Source organism: Dasypus novemcinctus, chromosome 9 (assembly GCF_030445035.2).
Source record: "Dasypus novemcinctus isolate mDasNov1 chromosome 9, mDasNov1.1.hap2, whole genome shotgun sequence".
NCBI classification, from domain to species: domain Eukaryota; kingdom Metazoa; phylum Chordata; class Mammalia; order Cingulata; family Dasypodidae; genus Dasypus; species Dasypus novemcinctus.
Genome location: NC_080681.1, coordinates 122710889 through 122727667, shown reverse-complemented (window position 1 = coordinate 122727667; position 16779 = coordinate 122710889). Strand labels below are relative to the sequence as shown.

Sequence of the window (16779 nt, the reverse complement as noted above, 5' to 3'; positions counted from 1 at the left end):
GGAGGGGTCTCGGCAACCAAGGGCCCAGGGCCTAGCAAAGCCCTCAGGGCTGGGATACCCGGGAAGCCCTGAAAACAACCCCGTCGCCCACACAGGAGCAGCCCATGGGGCAGAGGTCCAAAGCTCCAGCATTCTGGGCTGGCACTCAGCATGAGACCACCCCTTTCCTTTCTGGCCTTGCTCCCTGCTCTTGTTCTATCTAGCTGCAGGCGTTCTGGAACTAGGGACCTAGAGAGGACAGATCCTGACGGACACACGGCTGCATGCCTGCTTGTGGGGAGGGGGAAGAGAAGGGCAGGTGGAGATGGGCAAGGGAGGAAGTGGCCGAGAGTCCCAGACCACCCACTGGCTCCTGCCCCGCTGCCCCCCCCCAGGTGGCAGGACGCATGTGCCAAGGCTGACCTCAGACCCCAGCCGGCCCCAGCCCCAGATATGGTCACAGGAGCTGGGGCGGGGCCCCCATCCAACCAGACCACTCCTAAACCTACCCCCAGCCCCTACCCGCTTCACGTCACCCCTAATCCTGGCCCCGCTCCTTCCTGGAAACCAGGCCCAGAAAGCTCTCGAGGAGCGAAAACCCAGGTCCTGAGGGAGTTGGCCAACATTTCCTGCCTTCCTCCTTCTGCCCCACTAAGCAGCGGGTGGGGGGGGGAGGGGGGCTCGTGGGGAAGAGGCCCATCAATCAGCCAACTCCACCAGCACTTACGGGGTGGGGGGGGGGCGGTGCGAGACCCAGCCCTGTACGAGACTCTGGGAGAAGATGTCACAGAAGCAGCGACGTCTAACACCCGCTAAGATGTCAGCCGCGGGGGCAGGAGCAAACAAGGGCCCTGGCCTCAGCCTCATCAGGACAGGGCACGGCGAAGGCTGAGCACTGCTCCGGCTCACCACGAGGCTGCCCCCCAGCCCCGACCCCCACCTCTTATTTCTGACATCTCTCCAGGCCCAACTGGGCGTGAGGCTGGAAGGGGTGGGGGCAAGAAAGGAAGGCAGGAAGGGCCTGGCTTTAGGGAGCTGGGTGGTCTGAACAAAGAAAGGCAGAAAAATGTGATTAACAATGGGAACCTCTTGTTTCCCTTTGCCCCTAGAAGGGCTAAGGGTGCAAGGCAAGAGAGACAAGGTGCTGGGTGCACATCTAGGAGGCAGGGGGGTGGGGGGCCATCTGCCGTCTCTGTCTGCCGTGATGCACCCATCCTTTGAAGTTCAAAGGCCACCCTTCGCCAAGTGCCCTGGACTCCCGCCCCGGGCACCACTGCCTGGCCTACAGACAGATGCACGGTCACTGCCCTCCTCTAGGCCAGCAGGCCACGTCGGGGAAGACCAGCGAGTCTCCATTTCCGCATCTCCCACAGCAGGTGCTCCCCAAGTGCTCGCGGGACTGGGGACCGCACCATCTGCAGGGCGTCTGTTCCCTGACAGGGACCGCCACGTCCTGATGAATCGGGGGTGTGAAGATGCTATTCTATCCTGCGGTCAGGCAGCTGGAGGGGTGCGTGCCAGACCCTCGGGGGGCCACCTTTGAAGAGCGCGCCGAGTGGAGCCGTCGGCCCCTCCTCTGCACGCAGCGCCCACCAGTTTCCTCCTCCTTCTCCCTTGCTCCTTCCTGCTCCTGCTGAACCCTGGCCTCGCCACCCCGGAACAGCTGCCACTGGCCTTGGGGACCCACAGGCCATAATCACTACAGAGCAACTTCCTTCCCCCTCTGGGGAGGAGGAGGGGGGAGCTGGTGGGAGGAGCCGAGCAGTCAAGGAGGCCAGTTTCAAACAAGAAGCCTTAGGGCCGGGGCAGAGGACCCGGGCCTGGACCCCCAAGGACAGCAGGTCAGCCCGAGGAGACTGAGCGGCGGGGGCATTGCCGACCAGGGGGCTTCGCTCACCAGGAGGGGCCCAGGAAGAAGCCACGGGCCAAGAGCCTGCCTGAGCTGCCTGCCCCCCTCCGGCCAGGCATGGGCAGGGACTTGAGCCAGGGCAGCAGCTTTAATGAGGAGATGCTGCTGCCGTGACTCACCCCTCCCAAGGTGCCTCCATTTGTTTTATTTTTCCATCATAAAAACCCAAGCTGCAACTCCGCCAGATTCCCTGGCTGTGGGGGAGGGGGGACATCGCCGAGAGGATGAGGGTCCTAGAAAGGTCTGACATGGGACCCCAGGGCCTTTCTTGGACAGGAGAGTTAATGGGTTCCCCTGGCTGGTCCTGACCAGGGCAAAAGGGCCTGGGGTGGGGTCCCCTAGGGGTCCTTCCAGGCCTGCGCGCTGCCTCCGCCTCCTGTGAAGACCTAGGCCAGGCTCTGCGGGTGGCGTTTTGCTCTGATGCCTTACGCCTAGTGCCAGGGCTGGCTCGGGGACCACCTCCCCGCAGCCCAGCACCAGGGACCTTGTGCCTCCCACGAGGCCCAGAGTGGCCTGTCCCACATGCTTCCCATCAAACAGAAGGCCCGCCTCAGCCACCAGCCGCCCCCCGAAATCACCCTACAGAGCCCTCCCGGTAAAACCAAGCTGGGGTCGGGGAGCCAGAGATCTGTAAGGCCATCTGATGCACGGGTCCCTCGAAATGTCACCCTCCCAGTGTGCATCAGCCTGTGTCGGAATAAGACCAGGAAACGCACCACCTCTGAGACACCCCATCCTGTCCTTGGCTCTGGCTGCTCCTTCCTGCCATCATGGCGCCAAAGCGCCTACCTGCCCCACCCCCCAGCAGACTGGCAGGACGGGCACCCAGCTCAGACTGGTCGAGTAGGTGCATCGGGCCAAACAAAGGCCGGAGGAAGGAAAATTGAGGGCAACCTGCTCCATCTACCCCAAACATGACCTGGGACCTCTTCCTCCCAACACAGCACAAGAACCTTCCCGATCCGTACACGCTGGGTCTCAGGCACAAACCAGAGCCAAAGGGTCCTAGGTGCCACCATACCCAGCAAGGCCCCGGCCTCGAACAGAGGCCTGTGGAAGTTCCATGAGCCTGGTGGTGGCCAATCCCTGGACAGCCAGTAGCCCGAGCAGTGCACACTGGGGCTGGACTGGGGAAGCCAAGTTCATTGCCCCCGGGGTCAAGCACTACCTGGCGGAAGCCTGCAGCCTTTCTTTTCTCACCTCAAGACTCTGCCCTGACCTTTCACCAGGTATCCTCAGAGCAGGTGGCTACTAGGAAATTCCACTCCGAGAACTAGGTGACTGAGCTGACCTGCCTCAGTGCCCTTAACCCCACCCTGCCTGGCCTCCTCCACAGCTGAAGCCTGGGCCAAGGTGGTCCACATGCAGGGCAAGGGGCACCCAGCCTGGAAGCCCAGGAGGACTTAGCCCAGGGAGAAGGAAGCAGGTCAGGCTCAGAAGGTGCCACTGGTTCCTCTCACTCCAACAAGTGCCAGCCCTGGGCAGGCCCTCCCCCCGCCACCCCCAGCTCCCCCTGCGGTCTAAGGCTTTCCTTTTGAACTCTGCTGTCTGAACTCCTTGGCCCTTGACCTGGCTTGACTTGGCCCTTGACCTTGCAGCTTCCAGTAGACAACTAGCCCTGGACAGTCCCTCCCCTGTGTCTCAAGTTCCCCCAGAGGAGAGTGGGACAATTACACCCAATCATCAAGGGCCAGTTCCTTCTCCAAGCTCGACTGCTGTTTTCAGCCCAGCATTTCCTGCTGTGTTCAGGGCCCAGGAACCAGCCTGCCAGGGGTCTAATCCTGGGGAGCCTCCCAACTGCAGGATGGATTTACCTGGGTCTGAAAGCTTCCTCTCTCCTTCCCCTCCCCCCACCAGTTCCCTCCCCCAGGGAAATCACTCTAAAAGGGCCTAATGGAACCGGGTCCTCCTCTCTTCCTCTCTCTCCTCCCTCCCTCTCTCTCTCTCTCCTTTTTTTTTTTTTTTATTAGCATTTGTGGAATTTATTCCCAAACTCTCCTAATCTTCCGTACACAACCATTTGATTTGCATAACCCAACCCCCTCTCATAAAAACTGGCTGCTAGTTTAATTAAAAAATGTAAATTTGCTGTCATCTCGGGGCCTGGTGAATTAGGACGACATCGGCATTTTTTATTGCTAAAGACGTCCAGATTGATCCAGGCCTTGGCTGAACTATGGTGGGGGAAAAGGGGTCTACACGGCCCCAGAGGGCCTTCAGGCCCTGATATCCCTCCGGAGAAGCCTTGGTCCTCCCATCACTGAACTACTCATGATGGGAGTGCTTAGGCACCCAGATGTGTCTGAGCTGGAGGCCACAGTAACCCTTGAGCCAAAGCTTTTTGGGTCCCCAGTGCCAGCAACCCTTTGGGCCCTGCGTTGCTAGCCGTGGACTGGGCTGGAGAGGCCCACTACAGAAGCTACACGTGGATGCCCCCAAAGGAAGAGAGATACATGCTGTGCCAGCAACGGCCCTGGCCAGAGGTAGCCCCTGGCCCTGCCTGGGTCCAGGAGAAGGTTCCTGAAGTCCAGGGAGAGGCTTCTAGCTCCTGAAGATGAGCCTGGAGTCAGCCTACAGACGGCTCAGAGGGGACCCCAGAGTTCCCACCTGCTTCCCTTTTTTGGTGAAGAGGGGAAACTGCTTTTCTTTTGAAGTTCTGAGATTAAGTGAAACTTCCAAGTTCAAAGAAGAGGCTGAAGTGGTGTCACTCGATGACTCCTCCAGGAAACAGAGTGCTGATCCCTGGACCTCCCCTCACTGAATGGCCGGAGTCCAGGCCTGTCTCCTGCTGGGAGGGCCCTGCTCCAGTGACAGGAGGGACCAGCTGACCTCAGGGGCCCGTCTAGCTTCTAGGAAAAGCTTCCAGAGCCTCTCCCTGGAGTGCTGGGGCAAGTGAATCTCCTGAAGGCCCCAGGGAGATGCCACAAAGGTTCTGCCACCCGCATCTTGCCGACCTCCCAGATAGGGCTTTGGAGGGAGGTCCCTGTAGCAGACTGGGAGGGACTGGCCAGCAGAGGGTGGGAGGGTGGGTGCCAGCTCCAGTTGGTACCCGGGGTGAGGAAGAGGATGAGGGGGCCCCTCCTGCCAGCTGAGTAATGCCTGGGTCCCCTGAGCCTGCCCGCAAGCAGAGGCTTGTCAGCCCCAAGTAGTGGGGGGGGGGGTGCCTGCCCCGGTCCATCCATAAGGCCTGACTCTTGACTGGGATGGGTGGGGGCCCCACTTCCTAAGAAGGGGGAGGAGTCTGAGAGGGAGGCGGTGAGGCAGCTGATTAGAGGTGGGGGTGGGCAGGTTCTCTGTGGGAGTGGAGGGCAGGGAGGGACAGGGTGGCACCAGCCGCCTTGGCCACCTTCCCCCCACCCTCACTCTGCCTAGCAGGGGGTGCCACACAGAGGTCCTGAGCACCTCCTTACCAGATCAGCCAGCATCACACCTGGTGGGGCACGGCCTCCAAAAGCCCAGGAGCTACACACACCTGCTCCTAAAGTCGGCCACTGTGGCCCACCCTGGACCCCCGTGCTGACTCCTGTCCCTTCTGCCTACTCCCCTTTGACCTCAGGTCAGATGTCAGCTCATAGGTCCCTCATGCGGTTGTCCCAAGGGGCGCTGTCGTGAACCTGGGCCTATTAAAAGCAATAACTTGAATGGCCACCGCCACCCCCAATCCCATCATCGACGAAGCAGGAGGATTCAGAGATCAGCTCAACGAATAAGCAACCGGCTTATTACTGACTTCTAAAAAATATATATTTAAGAAAAAGACAGCTGCTTTTGTGCACCAGGATTCAAGGATCCTGGTCAAGTATGGGTTACAACGGGCAGAAAGGATGGAAAGCCTGAAGGGCTGAAGAGAAACCTCCCTCTGGGCTCAGAAAGGAACCCCAGATGGGAAAAAAGGAGAAACACCAAAGAAAACTAGATAGGAACCCAGAAAACACCCAGATCTCAGGATCAGCTCCAACCCTGGCCAGGGCAGTGTAACCCGAAACTCAACACCAGACCCCCAGAAGACAGACACCTAAACTTGGTAGTTTGTCTGGTCTACCCGCCCCAAGGGTGGGCTCTAAAGGGGGAGGGGGAGAGTCCTGGGGCCCCTCACTTTGAACTGATAACAGCCGCCTCATCCCACGGATTCTCAGGTGAAAAATACTCATTAGCCATAATAAGCAGCTTGATCATCCGACACAGCCTTGTCCCAAATAAATTAAATTCCTTTACCTTGAGACGGTCGCCCCGAAACCAGACTAACCACCTTTCCCAACAGGACGCTGCTTTCAAAAACCAAACCACCCCCCCACTAAAAAAAAAATAAAATAAAGACACACACCCCACAGCCAGACACACAGAGCTCTTTGCAGGGGGGTGGGGTGCAGGAGGCAGAAAAACACACGGAGCCATACACAAACCACGGAGAACAAAAACCCCCACAAAAAATCCCTAAATCCTCTCTCTGGGTGCCCCCCAGCACCCTCACCCCTCAGTTCTTTCACAATGACAAACAGCAAATTAGTCACAGTGGCCAAGCAAGTAACCCATAATCGCAATATCATCAGAAGTCTGGCACTCCAGAAACCGGCGCGAGAACGCGGCCAGCCCCCGACCCTGGCCAGGCCAGCCCCCACCCCCGGGCCCCACTGCTGCCCCATTAGACTAAAAAAACGAACTTCCGTAAAAGAACCGAAAGAAAAGTGAAAGAGCCTCCCCTGGGTTCCCACCGGCCAGTACCTGTTCCGAGATCCATTCTCCTCTCTTTGGTCCCAAACTCTTCGAGGAACGCCCCAAACCGAGAAGCAGAAAAAAAGACAGGAAGAAAAGAAGTAGACAAGAAAAACAAAAAAGGGAAAAAAACCTGATTAGTCTCTTGCAACGTCTCTCCCCCTCCCCACCCCATCGTTCCCCTCCGAGCACCCCACACGCCCCCTCCCCACGCCCTGAAAGGACGGACAAATCCCCGGGCCTGGGGGTGGGGGGTGGGGAGGAAGGAGAAGGAGACCGCGGGTGGCCGCCGAGCCAGGAGGGCGAGGGAGAAAGTTTCTTCCCTCCTCGCTCGCTCGCACGCTCCGGCGCGGCGCACGCCGGCGGCTCCCCCGCGCTCGAGTTTACTAAACTAAAAGAGAAACTATTTATAGACGCGGCCCTTCCTCGGGGGCCCCGGCCGGGAGGCCGGCAGGCCGAGGGGCGCCCCGGGCCGGGCGGGCCCCGCGCCCCCTCGCGCCGCCCCCGCGCCGGCGCCCCCGGCCCTCCCCCGCCCCGCGCCCGTACTCACCATAGTCGGAGAGTCGAAAGCCGAATTCACTTAAATAATCAACTTTCATAATACTTAATTAATGCCTAATTGCAACTGATTACTCCCCGAATAGCAAGTTGTTTAAAGCCCTGATGTCATTGCGCCTGCCGGTAGCACTCGGGGTAACAGTTTGGCAGGAGGCGCGGGCCGGCGGGCGGGGCGGGGGGCGCGGCCAGCCGCCGGGGGGCCGGGCAGTGCGGGCCGGGCGCCGCCTCCGCGGGGCCGCGCCGCCGCGCGCAGGTGAGGGCGCCGCGCCCGCCCGCCCGCGCCCGCCCGCGCCCGCCCGCGCCCGCCCCGCCGCCCGCCCCGCGCCGCCGCCCGCCCGCCGCCGGGCCCGGCTGAATGGGCTCGGGCTCGCCCGCGCCGCCGCGCGCGCCCCCGGCCCCGCCGCCCGGAGCTCGCCCGAACGCCGCGCCTGGGTGCGCGGCGAGGGCTGCGGGCGGGGCGCGGGGAAGCCGAAGGGGGCGCGCGGGCGGGCCCGAGCCGGGGGCCCGCGGCCGAGACTCGCGCACGCGCGCCGCCTCTTCGCCGGCCGCTCCGGACCCGCCGCGGAGCGTGCCCCGCAGCCCGTGGCCGCGCGCGGGCTCCCTCCCAGGCCCGACCCGGCGGCGCGCCAACTTTTCCGCGCGGACAGGTGGCAGGCGCGAGCGGGGCCGGGGCCGCCGCGGGGGGCGCCCCCGCCCCGCCCCCCCCCCCACTCGCCCCGCAGGCTCAGGGCTGCTGCGGGGGCAGAGCGGCCGTGGTCCCCGCACCCCGTGCCCTGGCGCGCCTCACTTCTGGACTGTTGCTTTCGGAGTTGGGAGAAGAGATGCCTCCCGGCGCTGGGGCTGGGCCTGGCGCTCCCGCGCGCACTCCCGCACCTGCTCCGGGCTCCGCCGAGGGCCGGCCCGGCACAGGACGCTATCTATCCGCTTCCTTCGGGTTTGCCTTTCAAAAGGACCCTGGCGCCCTGAGCGCTCGCTCGGCCGGGGGCGCCCTCCCCGTCGGGGCACCGACCCCGCCAGGACCCAGGAAAGGGGCGCGGGCCTGCCGAGGGCTGGGGAGCTCGCGGCGGAGCCCTACCTGTCCCAGACCCCCCCCGCCGTTCTCCTTCCCCTCTCCTGCCTCGCAGATCCGCTTCCAGCCCGGGAGTTGGGCAGGGATGGGGACCAGCACCCCTTCCCGCTTCCCTCACACGCCCGTCGGCAGCCTTTCCTCGGAGCGCTGCCACACGGGGCCGCGGCCATGACTCGGGGTTCCTTCCTGCCCATGCGAGGCCCTCTGCGGACAGAACCCGGCCACCCCACCCTGGGGTCAGACCCTGCCCCTTAGGACAGCAGACACTGCCTGTCTTTCCAGCTCATCGCGGGCCTAGGCGCCTTGCCCTCTCCTTGCTCCTCTTCCTCAGAAAAAGCAGTTCGGTGGGTCTCGCAGCCATTCCCCCCTCCCCCGCCTACACCTCCAATGTCCCTCCTGCAGCCATATAGGCTGAGGGTACTTAAACTTTAGAGACCCAAGTAGGGCAGGCTCATGGCAAGAGGGAGCCAGGCAGCCGGACCTTCGGGCAGGATGCCCTGGAGGATGGCGGGAGGGCCCGCTCAGCCTGCGATGTCTCTGGGCCCCTTGCTCGCCCAGCTCACCACCTTCCCTCTCTCCCTGCTTCTCTCTCCCTTCCCTTTTCTCCGACTTCACGAAGGCCTCGCTGCCTTTGGGAGCTGGGACTCCAGTCCTGGGGCCGCAAGTAGCAAAATGGTGCTGGTCTCTTTTTGCAAAATTTGTTTTGCAGGGGCGGAGGGAGGCCTTAGGGCAGCAGTGAGAGTTAAGCTACTCTTTCGCCTTAATTTCCATCCCCCTTGTTCTGAGGGCACTAACCTCACAAGGAACTTAGATCCCTCCCCCCTCCAGCTGCCCTCACCGACGCCTTCTTGGCAACCCTATTCCTGGTTGTCACCCAGTCCTCCGTCCTTTGGGGCTGTACCCAGCCCTATGTAGGAACAGCAGCCCAGAAGCTCCCCTGAGGTTTCCCTGGCCCTAAAACCTTCAATCAGGGAACAGGGCTCCTTCCACAAACCAAGCCACATGTAACAAAATACAGCCACCTGCCAAGCCACTCGGCAGGGGACACGTGCTTCTCCTTGCCCAGGGACTCAGGATGGTGTTGGTATGTCCAGGGCTGCTTAGGGTCCACACACGACACTGGGCACTCCTGCCTATGACGCCCCAGTTCTGCTTCCTCGCAGCTTAGGGTCTGAGACCACAGGCAGTCGCACACCCCAGCTCGCCTCCCTGTCTGGGCTGCTGAGGTGTAGAGGGAAGCCCGAAGCGGCCTGGGTGGAAGGGGTGATTCTGGGTCTGAAGAGGCCTGCACTTACAGGGACTCCCTACCTAGAGGCCCCACACGGCCCACCAGCCGCCTCTCGGTGTCCTTCTGGGTTTCTGCTGACGGTGGCCAGTGCAAAGGGCCACACCCCTAAAGAGAGCAAGGGGGCGGGGGGGGGGGCAGAGAAGGAAAGCGTTTGCCTTTTCAATTACCTAGGCAGGGCCAATTGGATGGCCTCCCAATATGTACAGGGCCCCTAGCGGACAAAGGCTGGAGATGAATGGCCAAAGTGGGGGTGGGGGGAGGACTGGAAGGCTGGCCGAGGGGGCAGGGCCTGCTAGAGAGCTGCAGCTTGGCCAGTGGTGGAGGGAGGCCTGGGGCTGCCTGGAAAGCCTCTGCTCTGCCAAGATGAGGGCCAGAACCAACCCCTGGAGTTTAGGAGGCCCTGCCCACAAGCAAGGGCCCCCCAGTGCCAGAGAGCTGTGTCCAGCACAGAGGACGAGGCCGCCGCGATTTGAGCGAGTCTGAGGAGAGGCATCAGGGTCGTGGGGTGTGGGTCAGAGGCCACGGAATGGAGGGTTTCTCGGATCTCTCGCTGTCTCTCTCGGTGTGTGTGTGCAGAGGCCTAGCACTCAGACACCTCTTGAGGCTGTGGCTTATTTTTGCCCTGTTGTGGTGACAGCGGGCTACTTTGGGCCAAGGGCAGCAGCCAATCACTTCCCCCATGGCCCTGGCTACACCCCCTTAGACCCTGAGGGCCAGGCCAGCGAGGACATTCATGTGTGGGGCACGGGACAGAAAGCCCAATGCCACAATTCCTGCCTGTCTCAAGGCCCAGGGCCACCAGCTCCTCCTTAGACACCCCTCCTGCCAGGAGAGAAAGAAGAGCCAAAATCTAGAAAGCAAACCCACCCGCCAGGCTCCCCACACCAGGACGCAGGAGAACGTCCGCTCTCCCGTGCCAGGCTGCCCTTCCCCACGCCCCCCAACTTGCCCACTCGTCCTCTCCTCCCGAGCCTGGGGCCTTCTCATTCACCAGCCTGTTTACACACCAGGTATCTCATGCTTTATCTGCTCTCATTTTGAATTTGTAACTTTCACATAAACTTCAACAAAGCTCCTTTTGTTCCTACACCCCACCCCAGGATCCCAATAAACTGGTTCCCTCTGAGACAACTGGGCCAGGGCCCGAAGCCTAGGCCAAAGGGCCACGTGTGCGTGTGAACAAGCGTGTCTGCACCTGCGCGGGTATCTGTGTGCTTGCGTGTGCGCGCGCTCCCAGGCTTGCGAGGAGGGCGTTGGGGAGAGGGGGAAGCAGCGAAGAGAGGATGGCAACCGCTGCTGGGGAGCAGAGGGCCGGCCGCGGGCACCATGGCGGGCACCACGGGAAGTCTGACGGCGGGGCCCCGGGGGCGGGGGGACACAGGGGCCAAGAGGAAACAAAGAGGAGACAGGAGCAGCCAAGTGGGTGGCACTCTGAAGGGCTGAGGCCACGCATCGCATTAGGGCCGTATAGGGCTGGCACAGCCGCGCGCTCGGCCCCGTAATCCTGTTAGCCGGCAATCTCCATTCCGAAAGAGCTTCATTTCTTTGTGAATATTTGTAAACTAGATATCTAATGGAAAATTATAGGAAAATTATAGTGAAATTCATGACGGAGAAATCCGATTATCCCTAATTCAATTATGCCATCTTAGCCCACACAGCACATTTCCCATTTTTTTCCCATAAATACCGATGCCAGGGGTCCCGGTAATCAAATAAAATTGAAAATCATCTTCCCATTAAATTCAATTAGCCGCAATTTCTAAAGCCTATCAGAGATTTTAATTACTAAATTATAAAATTCTCCAATGCTAAATTGAAACCAAAAAAATTGCACATCCTTATATTTCAGAGAAAAAAAGGGCCAGTAAAATCCTTGAAAAATGCCCTCTGCTTTGTGCCCAGCTCCCACGCAGGTGCCCCACCTGGAGGGACCCGCATCCCTGCCAACTTCCCCAGCTCGGGATGACGCCCGCAGGGCAGAGGAGCAGGCCCATCGGGGGAAGGACCCCAGCAGACCAGTTACACAGAGGGGCAGCCCACGGACACCTCGACCAGCGCGGGGCCGTGCTGGCCCTGCAGAGGCCCCGTCGTCCTCACTCTGGCTGGCTCCAGAGGAGCCCTCAACTCTGCCCCCTGCTGCGAGCTCTATAACAGCCACCATCTTGGCCTGCTGGACAGGGCTCAGGGCCTGGCGTGGCCTCAGGGCTCTGCGGGGCTCTGGGGTGGCAGATTGGGGGGCAGCTCCTAACCACTCTGCTGCTCCCCCCAGATGACTCAGGTTGGGTCAGGGAGGGGAGGAGGATGGAACATGGCGTAGAGGGTGGACCCAGATCCCAGGACGGTTCTGCAGCCCAAAGTCTCCTCTGGAGTTCTCCCAGAGGCCTGGACCCTGGCAGCATACCAGCCTCTCAGGAGAAGAGCCGGGACTGGCACGGCCCAAATCTGGCCTCTCCCTGTACCTCCACCTCGGTCTCTGTTCTTTTCTCCCTCTCCTGGGACGCCAACGGCCTTCCCAGAAGGCCTGTGCCCGCCCCGTGGGAGAGGCTCACTGGTTCCCTCCCTCCTCCTCGCAGGGAAGTACTGGAAAGGCCCCAAACAGTAGTGGTGCCTCTTGCCCCACCCCCGCCGGCCACTTACCCTGCTCTAAAGGGTGCTCGGGGAGTCAGGAGAGCCTGGGGAAGGGGCATCAGTGGTGGTGGCATGAAGTGACCCCAGGTGGGTGCCTGGGCGGCAGCTGATGGCCGGGCATTCCGGCAGCCCAGCACCCAGGGAGCAGGGAGCTGGTTTAATTTGCCAGGCAGTCAGGAGTGCCAGCAGGGGAGGCACCCGCAAACAAAACAAAAACAAAAAAGTTAATTATCTTTGGCTTTTTCTTAATAAATATCCAAACTGGCCCGGCCGGATCCTCCGCTTCGGAGGGAGAGAGAAGAAGGAGGAAAAAAAAACCCAAACCAAACCCAACAGCCTCATTCTACCTTGTGTCTGCTTTCCCTTTGTCTCCTGCCATGAGTCTGTCTCTTATCAGACTCGACGACGGTCTCACTTTAATTCCTGAATTTTGAAAGTGCAAGAAGCACAGTCATGAGAGCTCTTTTTTTAAAGTTTTGGGCTAGGAAAATGGGGAGTGGGTGGAAGGAAGAAGGGTGCGAAGAAACAGGGTAGGAGCAAAGGAGAGAGTGAGAGGCAGACAGTCAGAAGGCGAGACAGGCTGTGTGAGGCAGGGAGCTGAGCTAGCCAGACCGCCCCGTGGGCACGGCCCAAGCCTGTGGCCCCGACCCGGGCAGGGCCCGCTCTGGAATGTGGGGCTGGCATTTTACTTCAGTTACAATTACCAGCAACAGGAGATATGGGGATTTCTCATTTTAAAACTCCAAAACCATCTAGGTCTCTCTGGCCCCTTCAGCTCCCCTGCTGCTGCCCATCGTCCTCTTAGGTGCTTGGCTGGTGGAGAGAAGCAGATGCCAAGGGAGGGTCCCAGGGGCCAGGGGTGTGAGATTTTTTTCTGCATGAAATTGCAAGTGTACCGGGGAGAGGGAAGTGCCTGCTACTACCTGGGCCTACATGTCTGGATGGTGCGTGTACACGCCTGAGCCCACACTGTTAGAAACACATTAGGATGCGTGTGTGCGTGTGGGGGCAGGGCAGCCAGGACATCCATGTAGTCCCACATGGAGCCCTCGCTCTGGAGTCCAACTGCTTGGCTTCAAACCCTGGCTCCATCACTCTCTAGCTGTGCAACCTTAACCAAGCCACCGACCCTCTCTGAGCCTCCATTTTCTCAGCATCCCAAGGGAACAATAAGTCGTGGTTGCCAGGGCCTGGGGGGAGGAAGGAACGGAGAGTTTCTGCTAATGGGTACAGGGTTTCATTGGGGGCGGGAGGGCGATGAAAATGTTCTGGAATTAGATAGTGATGATGGTTGCATGACTCTGTGAATATACTAAAAACCACTCTATCGTACACTTTAAAAGGGTAAATTTTATGGTATATGAATTATAGGTCAATAAATTCGTTATTTAAAAAAGAGGATAATAATAGCACTTACTGCACAGAGCTGTTCAAGGACAGAACACATAGCTTGGCACAGAGTACGTGTTCAATAAAGATTAGCTATTAATACAGGTTGGGATGGATAGGTTAGCACCCTGGGGCCCGGTGCCTGAGAAGGTACACAGTGGGTGCTTACACACGTCTCCCTGGATCCCTACTGCCAAGGCGAGCAGGCTGCCAAGCAGGTGAGCTGCCCAGGATGCTCAGCTGGGGCTCCTGGGAAGCTGTGCCCAAGCAGGGCTGGGTGAGCCCCCAGCCTTCCTGCTGCCTCGCTGCCTGGGTCCCTGGAGAGGAGGTCGCCCTCCGTGGCAGGCAGCCTCCTTTGCCGTACACTCGCTCCGTCTCAAGAGCACTCGTATTTTCCATGTGCAGCAGACCGTGAATTCACCTTCATACTAGTTACAGGGTTATTTAGCTCTTCCTGACACTGACAATCACCAAACTTTAATTCACGGCTCGGCTTCTCCCTGCTGTGCCCTCTGCCCACCCCCCAAATCCCGGGGAGAGGATGGGAAGGGCCTGGGTCCAGCCCCCCTCTTGCCAGAGCTTGCCCTTCAACATGATGGAGTGATGGGAGGCGTGGTGGGGGGTGAGATGGGCAGGGGGCGGGGGCAGAGACCACTGTGGAGGGGAAGGAACAGCAGAGCGAACCCGAGCTCCGGTCCCGCTGCTCCGGCCTGACACTAATGCATTCAGCCTGACATCCCGTCCTGTCTGGTATGAAGACTCGGCTGATGGGCAGCCGGGCTGAGGGCTGGGAGCCCCGGCCAGGCCAGGCCAGGGGTCAGGAGGCTCGAGCGCCAGGCCCAGGCAGCCGGAGTGCGCAGGCGCTCTCCACAACCTACTCAGGGAGCCCGTCCCTCCCACGCTGGAAGCCAGGCTACTGCCTCCTGCCTCGCCCTCAGGCCCAGCCACCCCGCCCAGCAGAGGCTGCTCTCTGGCTTTGGGCCCTGGCTTTGGGTCAGTGCTGAAACCGCTGCCTATATCGTGTCTCTCCTCCTGTGATGGAGGTGCCTGGGGCTGCTCAAAGCTACTGCAAACTCAGATGGGAAGTAGAGACTGAGGCGTCTCCTACCAAGCACCCAAATCACACCGTCTTGGTACTGGGGTGGCAGAGAGGGCCAAAGCCAGGCCCCGGTGCGCCTGCTCCCGCATCTACTGGGAGAAGCTGCCGCCGCTGCGCTCCCCCACAGCCAGCCCTGGCGTGTCTTCACTTCTCTCTTTTCCCGGCTTGACCAGACTCCCTTCCTCTGTCTCCCTGTGCACCAGCACCCTTTCCAGGGCGGGGCCCAGCTCCTAGAAGGTCCTCAGAGGCCGCCTGCTGGCCCAGGGGCCAGACAAGCCCAGAGAGACCCTCCTCTTAGCCACCCCCCACCCCCATCCTAGCGCAGCCATCGTCCCCCTCCTCCAAGGCCTCCTGGGCAAGCCAGGGAGGAGCAGGTGACTGAGAAGGGACTGGGCAGGATCAGGGGATCCTCTTGTTCATGAAACCCAGACTGGCCGCATCAGCCACCCAGAGGCAGAGGGTCCCAGGAGCAGAAGGCCAGGGCGAGAGGACTCATGGAGACAGGGGCCTGGCAGGGACCTAGACCGGGGGGCTTGGGAAAGCCTCCATGGGCAGAGCCAAGGGGAGAGCGGAGGAGCGCCCGGGAGACCCGTCAGCGGGTCCCGTGCTTGCGTCTACTTCCCTCGGCCCCGCTCCAAGGCCCCAGCCCTGCCCGGGGAGGAGGCAGGGGAACGGCCATGGGGGCCTGGGGGCAAGAGTGATGTCCACAGGGCCGATGGGAGAAAGGCTTGTTGACTGCAAACTGTCCATTATGGCTCCGATTATAAGCATATTGCGCAGAGCTCTCAGCACGATGCCGGGGAAATCCAATACGCTGAAAGGTTAATGCAATCAATTAGGGTGACAAGGAAGTAAAGTAAAGCCTTCCGAGTAGATGAAAAGGAGAGAGTGAGCCGCCATGGAGTTGGGGGGGGGGGGGCAGGGCAGGGCAGGATGGGGGGGGGAGAGAAACTAGTGGGATACGAGAGAGAAGGCTTGTTGGGGGGGAGCGAGATGTGCGAAAGGCCGAGCACCCGGGCAAAGAGGAGCGAGAAGCCTGGCGGCCAGGCCAGCAAGAAGGACGGCCCCTGTGCCCTGTGCTGGGTCTGCGGGGACAGGCTTCCACCCCAGACCTCTGCCAGCTGGACAGCTTCTTCCACCCTCACCCTCCCTCCCTCCCGGCCTTTCCTCTGGGGCTCCCAGATTAGCTCACGGCAGTAGGAAGGCGTCCCAGCAGCCCTGGTCCCTGACCCTGTACCCAGCAAGCGCCTGCCACGTAACCTCCGGGGCCCTCGGGGCCACAGCTGTGGCCCGCTTCCCACCTGCCCCCGAACAGGCCCAAACCCAGACCCGGACCTGCCCTCAGCAGTGCCCGCAAACGCAGCCTTCGGTTTCCCCCAAGTCCCCACCCCCTCCTTGTAACAATCCTGCAAAGTTGACCTGATGGCCAGCACCCCCATTTTACAGATCAAGAGACTGGTGCCCAGAGAGGCTGGTGCAACTTCCCAGGGCCCTGTAGCCCCAGGACGGAACGGAGAACCCTAACGGCCTCCGCAGCTCCACGGGGCATCCTCCTCCCACCACCCTCACTAGAATCGGGAGCCTCGCCTTCTCTGGGGAGTCAGCCTGCAGGGTCCCCGGGGAGAGGGAAACTTTGTGGGACCTGCCTAGGGACGGCTGCTGCCGCCCACACGGTGGGGACCTGGGCTTGGGAGGGAGGAGGAAGTCGGCAAGGAGGGAACCCAGGCACTTGTTTTCTGGAGGGTCCCGGGCTACACCTGCAGCCACATTAACTCCCAACAGCCCTGCAAAGCAGCTCTTCTCGCTTTACAAAAGAGGCAACTGTGGATCTGAGGTTGAAGACCTTGTTGAGGGCTACAGGAGAGATGGGGGGCCCTCGGGATGCTGGGAGCAAACGCTTTGCAGAAACGGTGGCTGTCGAGGAGAGGGACAGCCAAGGGCTTGTGACTTTTGGGCAGGTAGGACTGAGCAGAGGATGAGGCTGCAGAGCACAGGGAGAGGGCAGCCTCCCAAGCAGACCAGGACTGCAAGCCTCCCTGCAGCTCCAGGACAGGGCTTCTGGACAAAGGCCTGGCTCAGAGCAGAGCCGCCGAAGACAAGAGCAGGAGGCAAGCTGGCTCGGTAGAGGGCAGACGGTAAATATT

General features: G+C 60.8%; 1 protein-coding gene across 4 annotated transcripts in view; it reads right to left on the bottom strand.

The window, feature by feature from the left end:
* Window positions 1-16779, bottom strand: part of CASZ1 (castor zinc finger 1) — a 145083-nt gene that overhangs the window by 47975 nt on the left and 80329 nt on the right. Inside the window, exons 1-2 of one of the 4 annotated variants that reach the window (XM_071217788.1) lie at window positions 7152-7288; window positions 6611-6649 (exon numbers count right to left, since the gene is read on the bottom strand). The exons of 1 other annotated variant lie outside the window; for it this stretch is intronic. In XM_071217788.1, coding sequence (XP_071073889.1) covers window positions 6611-6649; window positions 7152-7200 — 88 coding nt within the window. In that variant the 5' untranslated portion in view covers window positions 7201-7288. Of the gene's footprint in view, window positions 1-6610; window positions 6970-7151; window positions 7289-16779 lie in introns of those variants that run through there. 2 more of the 4 variants (XM_071217789.1, XM_058304431.2) reach the window with 2 other exon arrangements.